Source organism: Rhopalosiphum padi, chromosome 2 (genome assembly GCF_020882245.1).
Source record: "Rhopalosiphum padi isolate XX-2018 chromosome 2, ASM2088224v1, whole genome shotgun sequence".
NCBI lineage: Eukaryota > Metazoa > Arthropoda > Insecta > Hemiptera > Aphididae > Rhopalosiphum > Rhopalosiphum padi.
The window spans coordinates 60,212,701-60,231,864 of record NC_083598.1 but is presented as its reverse complement, the minus strand read 5'-3'; the positions used below and the strand labels follow the sequence as shown (position 1 = coordinate 60,231,864).

The following is a 19,164-nucleotide window of genomic DNA, read 5'->3' as shown; positions in this document are numbered from 1 at the left end:
TGGTTTAAGAAAAAATATTCAAATATTTTACTATTTACTATAACAATATAAACTGGGTTTATTAAATTTATTTTTGTGACAATCAATGTTTTCAATTTCATAATCTGAAAGAAAATAATATAATTTTTTTTAAATCCCAATGCTCAATAGTAATTTATTTATACATTACAATGATATTGGACAAATATATTTTGTGTGTTAATAATCCATTAGATAAGGTTCAAATGAGCAAATATGGTATTTATTATAGCAAAGCGATAGGTAGACTACTGCAGGGAATCTCTTACCTTCTAATTTATATACTCTTCTAATTCGACTCGTCTAACTATTGTATACGATTATGATCACTAATAAAAAACTATGATGATAAATATTCGGTATAATACGCCCCCGTAGCCTGTACATCTAATATTAAAAAAATATATCCCTTATGTAGTACGACATAAATACTATAAATGTCGTAGAATACAAAATATTAAGGAAAGTGGTGTACTAGTAGTCACTTAAACAACGTTTCACCCCGTATACTACACAACGCCTCATTATTATACTTAGCTATATATACATACAGGTACACGATTGTATACGTACATACATACACGGTTTGTGTTGCTATGCGAACGCTATATATATATATATATATATATATATTTTTAGGACAACTACCTACAACACTGCAATAAGGCGTTTTGCGCGCGGGCGAACCGACGAAGACGGGCGGTCATAGGTGGTGTGCGATGCTTGCACTCGTGTTGTTGCACCGTAATAATACACTTCTTAATTTTTATTAACGATGTATATTTTACCATTTTTTTATATTTATTGCATATAGATCCAAATCCTAATTATTATTATTGGTGTGTGTAACTACTCTCGTGCTGCCAAAACCGTACTGCTGCAGATACATCGCGGTACATCATCATAACAATCATGCAAACTGCCACGCTGCGTCCGGATGTCCGGCTCGTCCCTGACCCGGTGTCCACGCCGGAAAAGTTTCGCTCTGGCCACTACCACCTGGAGCTGACGCCCGTTTGGCAGTACGTAATCAAGAAGAACCGGTTCCCGGCCAACGTCGACCGACAGGAAGTATTCGCCGAGCTGACCGTCCGACTACAGCATCCCGAATGGCAGGTCGGTGCATCTTTGTGCGTTAGATCTGCTGCGATACTGTACAGTGATTGCACAGTACCTACCTATAATAATATAATATGATTTCAACGACGTATTTGGCGCTATGTGTAACACAGCTAGTACAAGGGCCCGTGCAGGAATCCTAGCACTCCGGCCATGGCCAGGCAGACCCTGGGTTTGAGTTTATGCAAGCAAATCATCGCGATTACCTATTCAAACAAATTGTTTTTATTACCCAATCTATTCATAGAACAGAAGTATTAGAATGTGTATGATAATTGGCAAGCCCTAAAAAAGTTAAATTAAAACAAAAATGGGGGTGGGTTGACGTGAATTTTCAAAAATTGAAACTGAAATCGATTATGGGCTAGCATTTGACGCGTTTATTATGCAATTCGTTACAGGTGAGACTTCATGGTTCACGAGTGCTAGCTTACGTTATACCTGCAGTTGGCCCACAACTGGACGCGTTGATGTCCCCGACAATACTCCCAGCGGTCATTACAAATCTTGCCCACTTTTCACCGGCCCTTAGAAGTAGCTCTATGGATGCAATATTGGTCTATGTACAACACTCGGCTGACCCCGAATTCGTTCTCAAGTCCATGATCGTGCAGGGATTGGATGTATCTGGTGCCAAATCAAGTCTCACTGTGAATGTTATGGAATGCGTTCCTGTAGTACTTCAACAAATCGTTAAGAGAAATGGAGAACGACCCGTGAGTAAAACAATAATTATTAATAGACTATAATATACATATAGTTTGCAAAAAATATATCTTAAACTCAGAGGTTACCTGATAATTTAATGCTGTATGAATATATAATTTTATATAAAAATAAAAATATTAGACCTGTGTATTTCTATAATTTTTATTTTTCAAATTTAAAAAAAAAACTATTTTTTTCCCAGTTGTATTATTTATGGTGCAGGCATATAGAGTCGGAGCTTAAGGCTAATGTCTTGATAACTTTTTTTTTGTGTAATGTGCTAGTTATAAATCATATAACAAAATATTGTTTCAGAAAAATAGATTTAATATCTAAAAATTATATTGATAGGATCTTAATAGTGTTGATGCCACAAAAATATATAGTAATAAGTTTAATAATATTGACCCTGGCAAGTGGCTAGTATGAGATTTCAGCCAAAAAACTTTAAAATTTAAGCTCAATAAATTTAAAAATTTTGGTTTATTTTTTTTTGTATTTTAGATTGCGATACCTACATTTGTGCACCTTGTAACTGCCTTATCCAACAAGATGGTACAAGCAACATTTCAACAAGCTGCTGTTTACTGTTTAGACAGGGTTAAAGAAATTGTCGGAAGAAATAAATTTGATCACTATCTTGAAACATTTCATCCTATTATTAAAAAGGTAATAAATAATAATTATTTAAATTTTAAACAATTTATTCCATCTGAATAATGTATATATTTCTACCTTCTGAGTTCTGATAAAAGCGAAAAGGTAGTATAGGTTAGGTACCTATTATTATACGACTATCAATAATAAATATTTACTATATTTAGTATTTATAATCAATGTTATTACATATCAAATAACCTGATATCCATATGAATATTAAACATAAATATGTAGGTTTAGATTATATATATTTTATGTATGTACTAATATACTTATATATAACTATAAATAAGTCTATATAACATATAAGTGATAAGTATTACCTGCATGTACTGGCTGTATTAGTATAATTTAGGTATGTAATATCATTGATTATAAATACTCAATAATCAATGGTAATATGAACCTATTGAAAAATTATTAATTAAATGGTTTAAATTAATTAGTTAATTAATTAATACCTGAGGTATTATACCTCCTATCTACAAATATTTGTTGAACCTTTATAAATGCATTTATGGTATACATTTATACATTTATTTAAAAATATACATATGTATACCGTGTAAAAAGTATTAAAATTATTTTTTTTTTGTCGATATATGTAAAGTATAATTTATCATTTTTGTTCCAATTTTTATTCCGAAAATGTATATATTTAATATTGTATATATCTATACGTTTATAGTTTATATGTAGGTTTATCATATTATCATAATTTTTAGTATTAATTTAAATTACTTCTAATTTTAGGATTGCATTATAGTTATATTTTCTTTTCAGGATTTTGAAGTGTTGTGTGAAGTGTATAGAATATCTTCATCATCTGGTCGAGATTCTTCAATATCGTCGTATGATGACGAAGACGATGTAGAAATTCCAAAAACACCTAGAAGAGTAACGTTTGGTGGAGAGCTTATTAAGATTCGAAGTCCTGACGTCTCTGATGAACATCATGAAATTCACAAGTCTACTGGTATTCCAATTCCAATCAAGCCTGCATTAAGCATACCAAAACATCCCAAAAATGAAAACATATCAATAAAATTACCACTTTCACGACAAGTAACAATCACATATACCTTATCAATTTTACTTTATTTTATATTTAGCATGATTATTATTTTATTTTTAATATTTCTATGCATATATAGATGCTCTAATATTATTTTTATAATTATTAATGACATAATGCTTATATTACCTATATAGACAATTTTAGTCTCATAATTTATTATATATGTATCTTCTTAAATATTCATAGTTCATACTTTATTTCAGTGCCGTATCCAGGGGGGGCCTTGAGCTTAAGCCCACCCCGAAATCTTTTATTTTAAATAGTAGGTGTATATATATGTTTTTAAATTAATTCCTATTTTCCTATAAAGTTAAATATGCATGTTTAAGCCCTCCCCCCCCCCCGAAAACAAATCCTGGGCACGACACTGCTTTATTTAATTAACAAATTATTTTTACCAACCTAGTGCTTTTTAATAGTACCTACCTACTTACCTACTATAATTTATGTTTTAATTATAGTTAAATATATGACTTGTATTGTTGATTGTTGAATTTAAATTGGCGCATTTGATTATGACGTGTTAATTACAATTTTGTGCTCATACTTTTTTCCACACAAGAAAGACACTTAACATAAATAGAAAATAAACTAGTCAAGAATGAAACTCAGTAGAAATGAATGTCCTAAACCATGGGTCACCAAATGACGGCCCGCGAACACATTTTATCCGGCCCGCAGATAAATAATAAATAACACATTATTACGACAACATTATATGTGTTACCTATTATTGTATTATTTTTTTTTTTAAATATTATTGGTTTTTAAATAATGTAAATATGTATTTAGAATTTTGATGGCCCGTGAAAAATTTTCAGATCCCTAATGTGGCCCTTCAAAAATATTAATTGGAGACCCCTGTCCTAAACTTTCGTCCCAAGTTTAAAATCTTTAATTTTATCTCATAAATACAACTTAAAATCTTTATTATTAGGTAATTACTAATTACTAATTATATTATGTTTGTGGTTTTGGTTCTTGTCTTCTTGACTTTATATTAGCTAGATTACGTATGCCTAATACCCATAGTTCTAGTAATCTAGTTAGTTATAAATTTATAATAATATTAATATAGGATGCCTGTATTCATTTTATTTTATTGGAATTAATTAAGCATTTGCATTTGCTATTGTTTTATTGTAGCTAAAATTATTTCAGAAAATCTATCAACTATCACAACACTTTATACATAAAATGTAAGCATATACATTCAAAGTTATCGACTTCAATTTAGGACATAAAATATTTATTGTAGTTAACTATTAGATATTTTTTATTGAACTTCCTTTTTTAATATCTATTAAGCTTTCCTCTTTATTGTCTAATGCGTCTTGCTAACGACTCTCCGCCTTTAACCCAGTCCATAAACTTTTCATTAACTGAAACTACTCAGATTCTATTATAGATTTTATATAATTATTATTTAATATACCTAGTAAATATTAAGTGATACTATAGGTACCTAACGTTTAACTCGTGTTACTGGGACTCGGCCCGTATTGTAATGAACCATAAAATATTTTAATCACTTAATAAATTACCAGCCAAATAAGCCAAATAAAATCTTACAAAATTAATTTAATGTTTTTATTACTTTATATTTACTTTTAAATTATAATATAATTCTCAACTTCAACTATTTTTTTTGTACAAATATGTATTTAAAAATGAATTGCGTCATATACATCTCAAAAATGAGAATCGACCTGAGTGTTGGTACAAAACTTTTGTCTAGATTTAAGGGTCCGATAACGTCCAAGTTTTTCCGGCTATTGTAGCGTGGTGCAAGTAGTACAGATTTATAAATAGGTCAACATTAGGTAAGCCGTTCGATTTAATCACGAAACACTATTGCCCTACTTAAAGCTATAAAGGGGTTAAAAATTAGCATTTTTGCGTGTTACTGTAGATATTTACTTTTAGCTTTAACATATGGGTACCTACTATGGAAAAGTGACGGTGCTTAAGAAATTGGGTCAAACTAAAGATTTTTCATTTAGATAAATGAAATAACCACTACGTATACATGTCGGTTTTTGACTTTTTATTTAAAATGGTATTTATTTACATACTAGTATACTACATTACCATTTACCATAACATATTCAGTGATGATACAATATAATATAATATTGTCTTATTCTATACGTATAATTGTATAAGGTCATCTTGGATCAATATAGCATAATAGTTAGGAAAATTTAACATTTTAGGTTAATGGTAAATGACTAGTGACCATGCGAGACCCATGGTGTTTGACAGGAAATCTATAAAACAGTTTTGACCGAGGGTGAATAACCCCAATTTTTATTATTAGATAGGTACTTGTATATATATTACTTATAAACCCATTATTTATAATATTGTCTATTTATTTAAAACCTACGTTGTTTTTAATCATCTATATTGAAGAATAAACTTAGCATTAAAACTGTATTTTATTCTTAGACCCAATTTCGAAGCTCCGGTAATTATTTGCACCAAAAACGAGTAATCAATCAATTGAGGCCAAACACCTTACCACCCTTACGACAACCAAGTATTTACCTACACTATTTTCATAATATGTTTCAATTTTTCAAATTATTAGATATTTTTTTCTAAAACTTTTCAGATTTCAAACAATTTACAAATTCTTCTGTAGGTTCGTTATTAAGTACAACTTTCAGAAGAAAATTGGATGATAGGTATATATGTTAAGGAATTTCCTGTAGTTTTATTTTATCAACCTTGTTAATAAATGAACAAAATTATAAAAGTTTTTTTTTTTAGAATATCATTTAATAAGGGATTTTTTTCTCCACACGCTATTATTTGTTCTAGAAGGACCAACGATACATTTAATGTTAGTAGGTATATTACTTTTATAAAACAATAAACCTATACTATTATACACCTAATTATACCTATAAGCAGGCGCGTATCAAGGATTATCACATGCAGTCATGCGGTAATGATCAGTGGGGGTATAGAATGAAGAGTATACAGTAAATTCCCGTTACAACGAAAAATCCCGTTATAACGAAAGTCATAGAAGTCCCCTGCCGAAAAGCAGGGCTTATAAAGAACTTATTCGAATTTTTGTAACAACGAAATTTCCGTTATAACGAAAAAAAATGTGGTCCCCTGGAGTTCGTTGTAACGGGATTTTACTGTATAATAGATATAGACTACAGGTATCTAAAGGTTTTAATATAATAAAATACCCGTTACAAATTTAATAGGTACGCATTATTAAATATGGTTGCTTATTTCAGTGGATCACAGTAACATCTAGCATATTTATGTAATATTTATTTTTTAAATAAACCTGAAACAAAATAAGAAAATTTTTAATAGAAAAATCTCGATTTTTGGCAAAGTGAGGGCACACTTTGTATTCGTTTCTCCACTTTTATATAATTTTACTTTTTTTTCCACGCAGTTATTTCAAATATTCTTCCTATGTTAAAGCGTCTCATTATTGTCATTTTTCAACGAGTATATATCCGTATATTATGATGGTTATTGGTTATTCTACTAGTACCTATAGTAAATAGTAATTAGTAGGTATATAAAATTAAATAAAAAGTTAAGAATTAACCTTTTTATATGCAGGCTATTGGGTCAATGTGACCAAACGTTCAGCCCCCAAGCGGCCAATTAAAAATAAATTAAAGTCATTTTCATAATCTATTTATCTATAATTATTAATTATACATCAATCGATCAATCAATATCAATAAATTAAGAACATAAAAATTCAACAAATCGTAAAGGATTATGAACATGTTCCTTATTTATGTATTTTAATGTCCCTTGTATGACTCAAGTTGCTAAATAAACTCTTCAAATCCAAGAACATCAGTTAAAAAAAATGTTAAGATACTTTTTCATTCAAATACTTTAGTAGTTTAGTCTACAATGGGTACCACGAGAATGACTAGAATGAGAAACTATGCTGGGAATGTTCTGAAGTTGGGAATAAGAGATCATTGACATTAAGGACGAAACTATAAGACATAAACTTCCTTTATATAATTCAAATAAATTATTACTAAACTCAAGTGGTCGAGTGTCTTGAATAGCCTCTATTAAGTATTAATCCAGAAATAGTAGCATGGGCGCGCACAGCTACAATTTCTAATTACAGTATTTATTAACTATTTAATATTAATCACAATATTAATTTTTCTCAAATCTATAGTTAGGTATGTAAAACCTCACATAATTCCAATGCCAATTTATTGGGTATTAAAAAAAATAGTGATTAATTACTAAAACCTTCTCTAGTTATTGGACATCCATAATACGCGCCTGAATGAGTGTTATTATATTATTATTTCTATTCACTATACATATATCATATATTTTTATTATAGTATGATGCTTATTCAAATATTACTATATCTATAGATGATAGATGGTTAGAAATTATTATTACTTACTTAGTTTTTAATGTTTTAATATAGTGTTACTCACTTAAATAAAACTAAAAACACTATTGTAGTTTGGTTTATCGCTATGATACCATTTTCATTTAAATAGTGAGGGACATTATATAAATTAGTTAGTCTTTTTAAGACTTGGTGCTTTGGTGTTTGATTTAGTATTATTTTGTGTGATTTGAAGCATCTTAAAATATAATAGTTTACTATTACTTATTAGGTATCTTGTATTCTTATATATACGTATACTGAATGTCTAAATGCTAAATATATTTTATAATAATAAGTGAATCATAGCTGATTAATGTATTATTATTGTAAAAGTTTCTTGACTACTAATTAATCATAAGTTATCATAACTTAAATTGAAGATGTTAATCTTTTCAAGTTTTATGTAATTTCAACTCTTGATTGTATTTTTTCCATACCTTAAAGTAAATAGCTCGATAATCAAAGTATACTATATAAGTATATAAAATATACTTTGTGCACATATTTTATATAATTTAAAATATAAAATTAAATAAACACATTTTTTTGCATGGTATTTTCATTTTTTGTTGAACATAAACTACCTATACTTTGGTTTATTTAAAAAAATATTAGAATTCAATAATAATTAAAACTCATATTATTTATAATAATTTTTTCATTATTGAATTATGTATTATTGTTTTTTAGAGAAATTATAAAAATATGAAGACAGACAAAACATTTAAAAAGTGAGTACAAAATACATATTAAAATATCATATATTCAATATTTTAAATATTTTAACTTTAGTAATTTTACTGATAAAAATAGGTAAAAATGTAAACTATATGGTTTGTTTTCTTCATTTTACTTTACTAGGGATCACGGTGAATCAGAAATTAAGGATATAATTTATAAACACAATTTGCACATAATATTATGATATATATTAATAATTTACATACATAAATTAATGTATTAAGTTATCTACATTAAACAATAGAATTATAAATTCAATCCTTCATCAAGATATTTGACTCTCTGTCCATACTTCTGTCTCAATTCAGGCCATTGAACAATTATTAAATCAGCAATAAAATACATTAATTTTCCGGTTAAAGATAAAGATTTAACCCGGCAGATACTTTCAACAAATATAATTGATGTATCTGCATAATGGAATAATTTCATTATAAATGCAACCAGACATACTGGAACACAAGTACCAGGTCCATTGCATAAAACCAAATCTGGTTTGAATGATAAAACCATAGGCACAGTTATAAAAATTGCATAAATAGTTGAAAAAATAGATGTTAAGTATGATTGATTTACATGTCTTGAGCGTGGTATAGTGGCTATGGACCATTCTAAACCACTTTCATCATTTTCTACACGGTTGCGGCTTGTTGTATCTGTATCAGCTAATAGATATAAACGTGGCATAAATTTTAACTTGTTCATAGAATTCATTAAACGTAACATTTCCGCTGTATGTCCACCTGAACCAATTACAACTAATGTCCGAACCGGCTGTTTTGATTTTTTAAGTGATTGTGTATTAGTTAGATTTTTTAAGATCATATACATAAGACGACCTGAAAAGTACGCCGAAAATATGGTTGGGATCAGCAACCACATAATAAATAATAACATAGTTATAAGTACAACTTTAAAATTGATTTAAAAATTTTCGACAAATTACATTTTAAACTTAGGCTCGCAATATTTTAAATGTTTAATAATCAACTAAAATTATAAATAACGGTTTAAAATTAAATTTATATTTGAAAAAAACTGTACAAGCTCAACGGTTGAAAGATTTAAAACAAAACGACAAAGTTGAGACTCGAAAAACAAATGTCAAATATTTGATTTTGATAATACATTTTAATAATTGATAATTGATAACATATCTTAACTCTTAGGTGATAAACTAATAAAGCTACTGAGGTACCAACATTTAAACATACTGTATTTTCGTCGGTATTATTATAGAATAAATAATATTGGTATTATGAAATAATAAATAATAAATTATAATATTTCTATAATGTATTATAAATACAAGTTTTATCCTTTATATATAATTTTCGTAGATTTTAACTAGTAACAAATATTAGTAGAAAATAGTAGATACCTATTACTTGCTTTTGTCTATTATCATATTATTATATATTATTATTTAATCTAACCTGAGTGGAGCAAAATTATTTTATAGTTAGAAATTCATAAAAATTTTTATTTTTTTAATCAAAGATTTGAAAATTTAATAAGAGGTTCTTATAAAAATTATATTACCTTAAAAAAAATTCAACTACCTAAAACCAAAATATTTTTTCTATGAGTTTTTGAAGTTAAATAACTATTTCTTCTTAAACGATTTTTGATATTTTGTTGCAATTAAAAAATCAATAGGTAATAGTAGATATTTAAAATGTTTAATAAACACTTATATAATTATATTTTCCATACATAAAATAATTTTCAAAATATTTCGAATATTTTTGTTATTAATACATAATAATTTATTTATAGATAATATTTGAAATTGTTCTTAGTTTTATTTCTATAAATATATGGATATTATAATTTTTTTATTAAAAAACTGGAAAATTTAATACAAAATAGGTTGCAGGCTTATATTAAATTTTTCTTATAAATACATAATATAAATACCTATGCAGAATACATTAGCACAATTTATTTTTATATAAGCATTTGAATTTATAATGTTGACAAAAATCGTCAATATCACGAAAATTTGCAAATTGTTAAGCAGTTAAAAATCTATAAAAAGTTTAATTTTTATAGCCAAGACTTGAAAAATTTATACAAAGTTCCTCAAAGTAGTTATGAGTTATGATATTATGCTGAAATAAAAAAATCTAAAAAATATATATAAGTACAATTTTTTTTGTAGACAATATTGAATTTTAGATTTAGATAAAATTGAATATTTAATCTATGAATTATGTTCATTATTTTGTTATAATTTAAAAACATTATTCGTGGGGACTTATAAAACTTTTTTGTATAGGTACTCGTATTATATGTTTAACTATACGCAATGAAATTTTCAAAAGACGAAGATTAATTTTTAGTAACAATAAAATTATAATTTTTGCATGGCACAAATGTACTATGTTGTCGTTTGTACTTTGAATAAATTACAATCGAGTATTGACATAAAATCAGTCGTTAACTATAAAAGTCTAATCATCGATCATCGCGTAGTACCTAAATAAATGTATCGATTGTCTACTTCATATGCATGTATAATATATTAATATAAATATATATTATAAGATCTAAATTTATTGCAATCTAAGCTTGTATTTTGGAGTTAAAAATAATTGATAAATGTAAAATTATAACCTTTTTCACGCAGTAGAAGTTCTTTATTTCATAATTATCAAATTGATAACTATCCTCTCGAAAGATTCTTATTCTATATTTCTATCACAGATTTAGGTATTTGTTTTGAATCTGATCTACCTTTCAAAATAAATTATAAATTTATCATAAATAAAGCGTATAAAATGTTGTGTTTTATTAATACGTAGATATACAAATACAGTAAAATCTCGGTAATCCGGCCGTTGGATAATCCGTTACGTCCAGTAATCCGGCTATATTAACCTATACGTACCATTGTACCATTTATACCAATATGTATTTGTATATAAAGTTACCAACGTAAACGATAAAACGTTAGATAAAACTATATGTAATAACAGATTATATCCGAATAAATCTATTAGATATTTCATTTTTATTCAGTTAACGTTGAAGTACAATAAAGGCTATTAGTTTTTTTAATAATTAATAAATAATTTTTTAATTTTTCAATAAGTAAAAATGCGTTTTCATGTGAACCTTCATCATTAATCCGCCGTTTTCGTTAATCCGGCAGTAGCGAGGTCTGATATCTGTTGGATTAGCGAGATTCTACTGTACTAAGGACTTTATGATTTAGATTTATGTTTAAAACATTTGTAGAATTCTTTAGTTAGATCTAATCTAGAATTTTACTGTTTAATATGGTTTAATAATTATTCAACTTACTAAACGATCTTAATAACATTCAATACACATTTCTAAAAAGAATTGTCTATGTTACCCAATCTAGACTATCTATACTAATCTGTACTATCTCTAGAGACTTTCCTGTTGGTTCAAGATTCTATATAGATTTTAATTTTCTTACCACCAAGCGTAATTTAATAGATAAATGTATATGTTTATGATATTTTAAATAACTTGATAAACCACCCAGCTATTTTAAATTTAATTCGATTCAGAATCCCTAGTAGAAATATACATAATTCTGATTTGTTAATTGTTTTATATATACCTCAATTCAAAACAAATCGTGGCAATAATTCATTTTTTTCAAGAGTTCTTTTAAACGCCAATAAAATCTGTACGGTCTTCGATTTTTTAGTTTTATCTCATCGTCAAGTCTTTAAAGCTAAAACATTGTTATTTTTAAAACACAGAGCCTATAATTATTATGTTATTTATGTATAATAATTTTAAATATTTAATTTTTATATGATATATTTTAGATTCTGAACGGAGTGATGAAGATGAATGTATTGATTTTACAATGATGTGTAATTTTTTTTGTGTCTGTCATCACGTTTTGGAGTAGTAATAGTGGCAATAGTGCTTTGATTTTTGACTTCAGCCCCTCTTTGAAAAGGAAATTGTTAGGTCTAGTTGGTACTTTGGGGGGTTCAAAAGTATTTTGCTGTAACTCAAAAATGAATTATTGTAAATACTTAAAATTTTCATCAAATGTTTATGTTAGCGTTATTTATTTAAGATTAAATTTTCAAAATATTTAGAATTTTTTTAAATCATGTATAGGCTATTGCAATTTTCTTTCCAAAAAATCTTTAAAATTTAATACAAGGTTTATTATAAGTTGTTCTTTTAAAAAAAATCTAGGCACTACTTTTAATATTATATATATATATATATACTTATATAGCCATATAGGTACTAGTTTTAATCGTTTTAGATCAATCTATACTTATACGTAATACATCAAAACAATCGTTGTATTATTAGTATATATTATCCAAGATATCATTTTGAAGTTGTAATAACTATAACAAGTATCTATATTTAGTAATGAATTAATGTCAATATAATGTTTTATAAGTTATATCAACGATGTTTCCAGACGCCAGTATACTGTATACATACATACAATCATGCAAAATAATAAATATAAATATAATATAATGTAAATGTATTTTGTCATGCATACAATAATCAGATCAAATGATTTAAGGTAAAAATATCAACAAGTCCCCTTACATATGTATCACGTATTCACGTGTATAATACCAAGCTACATATATAAAATATGACATATAGTCATATAGTCCACGCCGTATTGGGCCGAGTTGACCGTTGACCTTATTTAAAAATCCGATCAATCGCGTGTGTCCATAATAACTTTATATCTACATGCAATATCGTATATATATATACCAATGCGTGCATATCATAAGTCCACTCCCCCTTGCAAGAACTAGCAGGACCCTCTGCACCATTACAGCACACATCATATTATTAATATATTATAGGTATACCTATAAAACATATACATTATATTTACATATCGATACCTGCTATCAGTATACTTTTACCGCGTGAGTAGGTATTTGCAAATGTAGTGGTCGGCACATCGGCAGTCCGTTTTTCACATTATAAGCGAAGCCGCTGATGGTTTTTTCTTTATTGGTTTTTTTTATCATGAAACATTTTAATCATTTTCGTCAATATCACAATAGTGTATAATTATGTTGCGGTCTTGTTTCTGTTGCGGTCCTGTTCCTCCTCATCGTCGTCGTAGCCTCATAGCGTCTCCACCGCCGAAAGACTGCGTCATCACGCCACCCACTGCCGCATTACCACCGGCTAAACGCAAATATATATTTCACAATTATGTGCATCGGGATAAACGAAATAAACTGAATCGTAAACAGATATCTTTGAACCACACTGTGTTCGTAGTACCCAAGCATATACCGTTGTGTACGCCGACGATCGTCGAGTAAGATCTTTATATTATATAAATAGGTATATATATAATATAGCTGCACCACGCCTGCCCGCTTCATTTCGCATTTTAATTTATCGTATTTTTTTATATGATCATACATGCATTTAGTAACATTTAATGTCACTACTCTAAGAACCTATAATGCTTTTAACTTCAAAGTCGAACTTACTACTGTATTTCCAGGTTCCGGCCATATGGATTAGACGTGATACTAAATATGTGTACCCGGTGTACCTCATTTGTGATAAGATCATTTTTAAGTTTCTACGTATACCATTTAGTTAATAAGTGTATGTATTTTTGTATTTATCAATTTCTTACAACACCCTTACTAAGCCACAGCATATAAAAGGGAATCAGGTGAGCATTACGACTCCCAATTTTCTATTACACCTACTTATAATCATTATTATAATCAATGTCGAACTAAATGCTATTATTACCCAAAGCAATTACTAAGGAAGGAGACTTTTAAAAATATAATAATAAAAATTCCTTTTAAAAATGTATATAATGCGGTTCTGATACACATTATTTCATTATACTTCCATAGCCATATAGTACAAAGTACAATATAATATTAATGTCCAAGTTACTACCTACTTCATAATAATATTATATAAGTACACGAAATATTTCTTGATGTTGAGCCATTTTGTGTGACATTTTTTTTTTTTTTTGGTACTTGACCAGAACAAGCCTGTAGCCAAATAAATTCTTCAGGGGGATCAAATCGAGTTTTAGAGGGAACAATAGAAAAAAAAATTTATTTTATTTTTACAAATTAATTATAATGTTTTAAATTTATAAATAAAAAATAATACTTATAATATTAGTATCAAAAGTTTGATTTATTTGGAAAATTGGTTTATCGTCTGTTTTATTATGTATTGAAGTTTTTTTCTGATGTTTTAGAATTTTAGATTTGTTTGTTTGATCCTTTGAAACCGTGTTTGATTTTATTAACCATGAATCCATTTTTTAATGTTTAACAGAAATAAAAATAAAATAAAAAATATATAGGTATAGTGTACCTATACCTAATATATATATACCTCAAAATTAAAAATTAAATTACAGAATTGGCTAGTCTAATAACGCACTACAGCCATGTTATAAATGCACATAAAAAACTATTTCAGTATTACCTATTTATTTTTTGATGATTTTACTATTAAATATTTATTCAGATTTAGTATAATAAGATTATAATATACTCTATTATAAAGGAATGATTTGTTATATGCGTCAAATGTATTTTATTTTATTTTATATATTTATAATTATTATTATAAAACAAATTATTTGCTATAGTATATTTTATCACTACTTGAAATAGTGAAATAGAACAAACTGTCCGCGGTTTTCATTTTTTTGACATGACCGTATAACGTCCATACAACGTGTTCGTTAACCAAAACACGCGTCAACTGGGGAATTTATCATGTTCCAAAATTTAACATGTGCAATTACTCGATATTTCACCCACGACTCACGAGCCACTACTCACAAATTAATTAATTACAAAAACAAAACTTTTTGTCTTACCTTTAAATCTCACGGAAAACAAATAAACGTATGACGAAGTTATTCGCGTGATTATTCACATTCCATGATCAAATATTAAAAAGTGATAAAATTTTCGTCATCAGTCGTTACTCGTTGCTCATACACAATTAATACACCTCTATATACAATCAAACTATAATCATGATTATATTTATAAAATTATCGTATGATCACCACTATACTCTTTATCCAATGTATCAATCAATTCGAAAATCGCCATCTTTCGATAAAATGCTAGGGGGGAGCAACAAACGGGTTTAAGGGAGACAGTGACTCTTCCTCTCTCCGTGGCTATGGGTCTGGGCCCCGAGGAGCTGCCTAGTTTGCCTAGACGGAAGTTCGGAACTGCCTATAGTAGCAAGGATCTATTATAGGTCCAACCAAAAACTATGTAAGCAATATATACTGAAGAAATAATTAACTGTGCATATATCATATATAGGTTACCATATAATTTTTAAATTTTAGTATTTATTTTTTACAATATAACTACAATTTAAATTAATTTAATAAAAATCAATTGTATATGTATATCCAACACATACCGATTATATATTTTAACCTGTATAGGTAAAAACTATAAATTTGTTATATAGTATAATAATACTACTACAAATGAATAAGGCAATAAGCATAATAACTGGTATATGCGCCTATAATAATTGCTCCATTATATCGTAGAACACATAAATAACAACGTACTTGCAATTTTTTTTTTCTTCATCAGTTTCGAGTCTTCTGTAAGAACAACGTTTTCCATGACCGTGGTGCCGGAGATCAGCAGGCAGGAACACAACAGCAGAAGAATGTCCGACGCAGACGATGATCCCCGACATACTCTTATTCGTCCCATGGACAACAGCCACGGCGGTGACAACGAAACTAAATCGTCGGACGGCGAATATGATGATGCCCGGCGACAGACTCCGGTCAACCGAACGTCGTCGAGTATTCCGATCGAAGACGGCGCAATAATGGGAACCCGACGGGTTAACCACGATGATCGACTGCCTCAGCAGCAGCAAGTGATTGACAATCACAAACAATCTACAACACAGTCTGAAAATTATAGCGACGTAGGTCTCGTCAAACCGACCAATGTTAAGTTACAGTGCTCTACCACGAGCGTAACAGCATCAGGTGCAGACACTCAATCGCAAAACGAGTGAGTCCAATTAAATAGTACAAATAAGGGTTCTAGAGATACCGGACGACCTTTCTGCCAATTATGTGTATTTAAATTAAAATATTAAAATATTTTTTTTTTGAAAATACGCCTCTGAAGCTAAGTAGAGGTCGCGGAGACAATACTGTGAAACCGACTAGTAGGTACCTACCTATAGTCTTTAATAGGTATCCAGTCTTATAAAGGATACTTTCAAATACTTTTTTTTTTATTGTGTTATATGTAATTCTACTATTCCAGTAAAGATATTTCCAATTTTATTAGGAAATCAATGCAGAGACATATTTAGAAATTTTGCACCGCAAAGCCCCCTTCCCAACCTAAATTTTTTTAACAATAGGTGTATTTACCGGCGTTACCGCCTCTTAAAATTAACCGCCCGGGCCTCAAACCCCCCTTACACCCTTAAATACGTCTCTGAAACGGATTATTACCTACATTCAATTAAATCGATGATTTAGGCCTCTAAAAATATTACAATATATACAGAACGATCACCAATCTATAGATAAACATTTTGTATAATTTGTATTATTTTATTTAAATTTGAGCATCCCTATATATAAAATGAGATGAAAAAAGTATTTAAAATAGGTAGTAATTAATTTTAAATTTTTAAATACAGATACTTTCAAAACAGCATTCAAATACTGCATGTGCTCAAGCATTTTTTTCAAACGTATTTAGAATATGTATTTGAATAGTTTTACTCAAGTACTCGACAACACTGTCTAGTGTCTATACCTAGATACCTTATAATTTATATGGCTTATTGATTTAAAAAAATGAACATATTATTGTGTTCAATATTCATTATTATAGTTTAAAGTCTAGATTTTTAATGAATTTATTCGTTATTTGTTTTTACACAGTAAAAAACCTGTAGCTGAAGTAAAACCTACGAAATCTGTTGTGCAACCATCTGCGCCAACCGTTACATCAACGACCGAAAGGAGGAGATCTGTTGGAACGAACCTTAAAAATAAACGATCTAGTGAAATAGGACCAAATTTCACTCCGTTCAATGAACCTCAAAGAGCTCTACATTTGGTTTCTACTCAAATCAATAGCCCGGAATGGTATACTAATGATAAAACTTATTAAAATGTACAACTGTACAAGGGTATCTTTGGCTAGGGGTGTAGGGACTAGGCTTTTATCTCTCCTCCAAATAAATATTTGCTTAGGTAAGCCTCCTCCACTAGAAAGAAGTAATTTAAGCCCACCGCATTCCTCCTAGTCGCATATAAAGATAAAAATAAAAACAATATATTATGATGTTATACTTATAAGTAGGTAGCCAGGTAGGTAGTACATTACTACATTTATTATGTAATTTTTGATTGATTAACAAATAGCTAATATGTTATGACAGGGAAGCGGCCGTTACGGGTCTACAGAATATTTCACGGCTGGCTATGTTCCACGGTAAAGAACTGCGTCCAGGTTCCTTACAACCTTTCGCTCGCAATGTGGCTAAGCATATCAAATGTCTCCGATCCCAAGTGGCACGAGCCGCATGTACGGCTGCACAGAAAATGTTTTCTTATGTACCGAAATCAATGGAACCGGTAAGATAATCAAACGTTCGAATATTTCTTAAAATCAAAATACTTTTGTTTAGGATGTTGAAGAAATCGCATCGGCACTGTTTCCGCGTACAGCGGATACCAATAAATTTCTTCGGGTGCAAAGTGCAGAAGCTTTGAACGCAATGGTCGACAACGTAAATCCTGTAAAATGTGTGCATGTAATCACAGCTAAAGGGATAAAGTAAGTCTTGTCGTATCAGTCAAAAAAAAAATTGGGTGTACGTAATAAAGAAAATACTTTCAATATTAAACTTCTCAGACATGGAAATCGAATGGTTCGTGCAGAAGCGTGCCGTCTCTTAGCCAGAATGGTCGATAGACTCGGAGTCAGTGGAACTCTTCATTTACCAACAGATGCTAGAGATGCAGTGATAACTGCTGCCACTAATATGGTATTTGATAATACGCCTACTTCTCGGTAAGCAATAAGTATTAAACAACTGTAGCACTAATAGAAGAATGATTTGATGTACCTAGAAATATTTATGTATGTTTAGTCAAGCCGCTCAACATATATTAACCAGATTGAGCGAAGATCCGAGAGGTGCAGCATTAATATCATCAGCAGCTTCACCAAACGTAAAAGCTACATTAAATAAATCGTTGTCAAGAATATTTCTTAAATGAAATATTTTTTTGATCAATGAATTATTAATTTGTTAAAATTAAGTGAACATATTATATTTTATATAATCTTCAATAAAATATTTTTATCATTTTTAATTATTTTTTTTATTTACATAATTTTG

The 19,164-nt window shown here is 28.8% G+C and overlaps 2 protein-coding genes across 3 annotated transcripts; one reads left to right on the top strand and one right to left on the bottom strand.

Moving 5' to 3' along the window:
- Positions 1-668: 668 nt before the first annotated feature.
- On the top strand, positions 669-19,138 carry LOC132921780 (uncharacterized). Of its 2 annotated transcripts, XM_060984982.1 has the most exons (15): positions 669-762; positions 833-1,134; positions 1,539-1,853; positions 2,350-2,514; positions 3,289-3,570; positions 6,035-6,125; positions 6,201-6,273; positions 6,359-6,431; positions 8,695-8,735; positions 16,365-16,802; positions 17,696-17,902; positions 18,199-18,394; positions 18,448-18,596; positions 18,675-18,833; positions 18,913-19,138. In XM_060984982.1, the coding sequence occupies exons 2-15, from the start codon at positions 931-933 to the stop codon at positions 19,040-19,042; spliced, it is 2,523 nt and encodes an 840-aa protein (XP_060840965.1). In that variant the 5' UTR covers positions 669-762; positions 833-930; the 3' UTR covers positions 19,043-19,138. The 2 variants fall into 2 exon arrangements, with proteins under 2 accessions (XP_060840965.1, XP_060840966.1); XM_060984983.1 differs by lacking the exons at positions 669-762; positions 6,035-6,125; positions 6,201-6,273; positions 6,359-6,431 and having other exon boundaries at positions 770-1,134.
- Positions 8,911-9,848, bottom strand: LOC132920557 (UDP-N-acetylglucosamine transferase subunit ALG14 homolog). The gene has a single exon (XM_060983036.1). The coding sequence runs from the start codon at positions 9,640-9,642 to the stop codon at positions 8,992-8,994; it is 651 nt and encodes a 216-aa protein (XP_060839019.1). The 5' UTR covers positions 9,643-9,848; the 3' UTR covers positions 8,911-8,991.
- Positions 19,139-19,164: the final 26 nt, after the last annotated feature.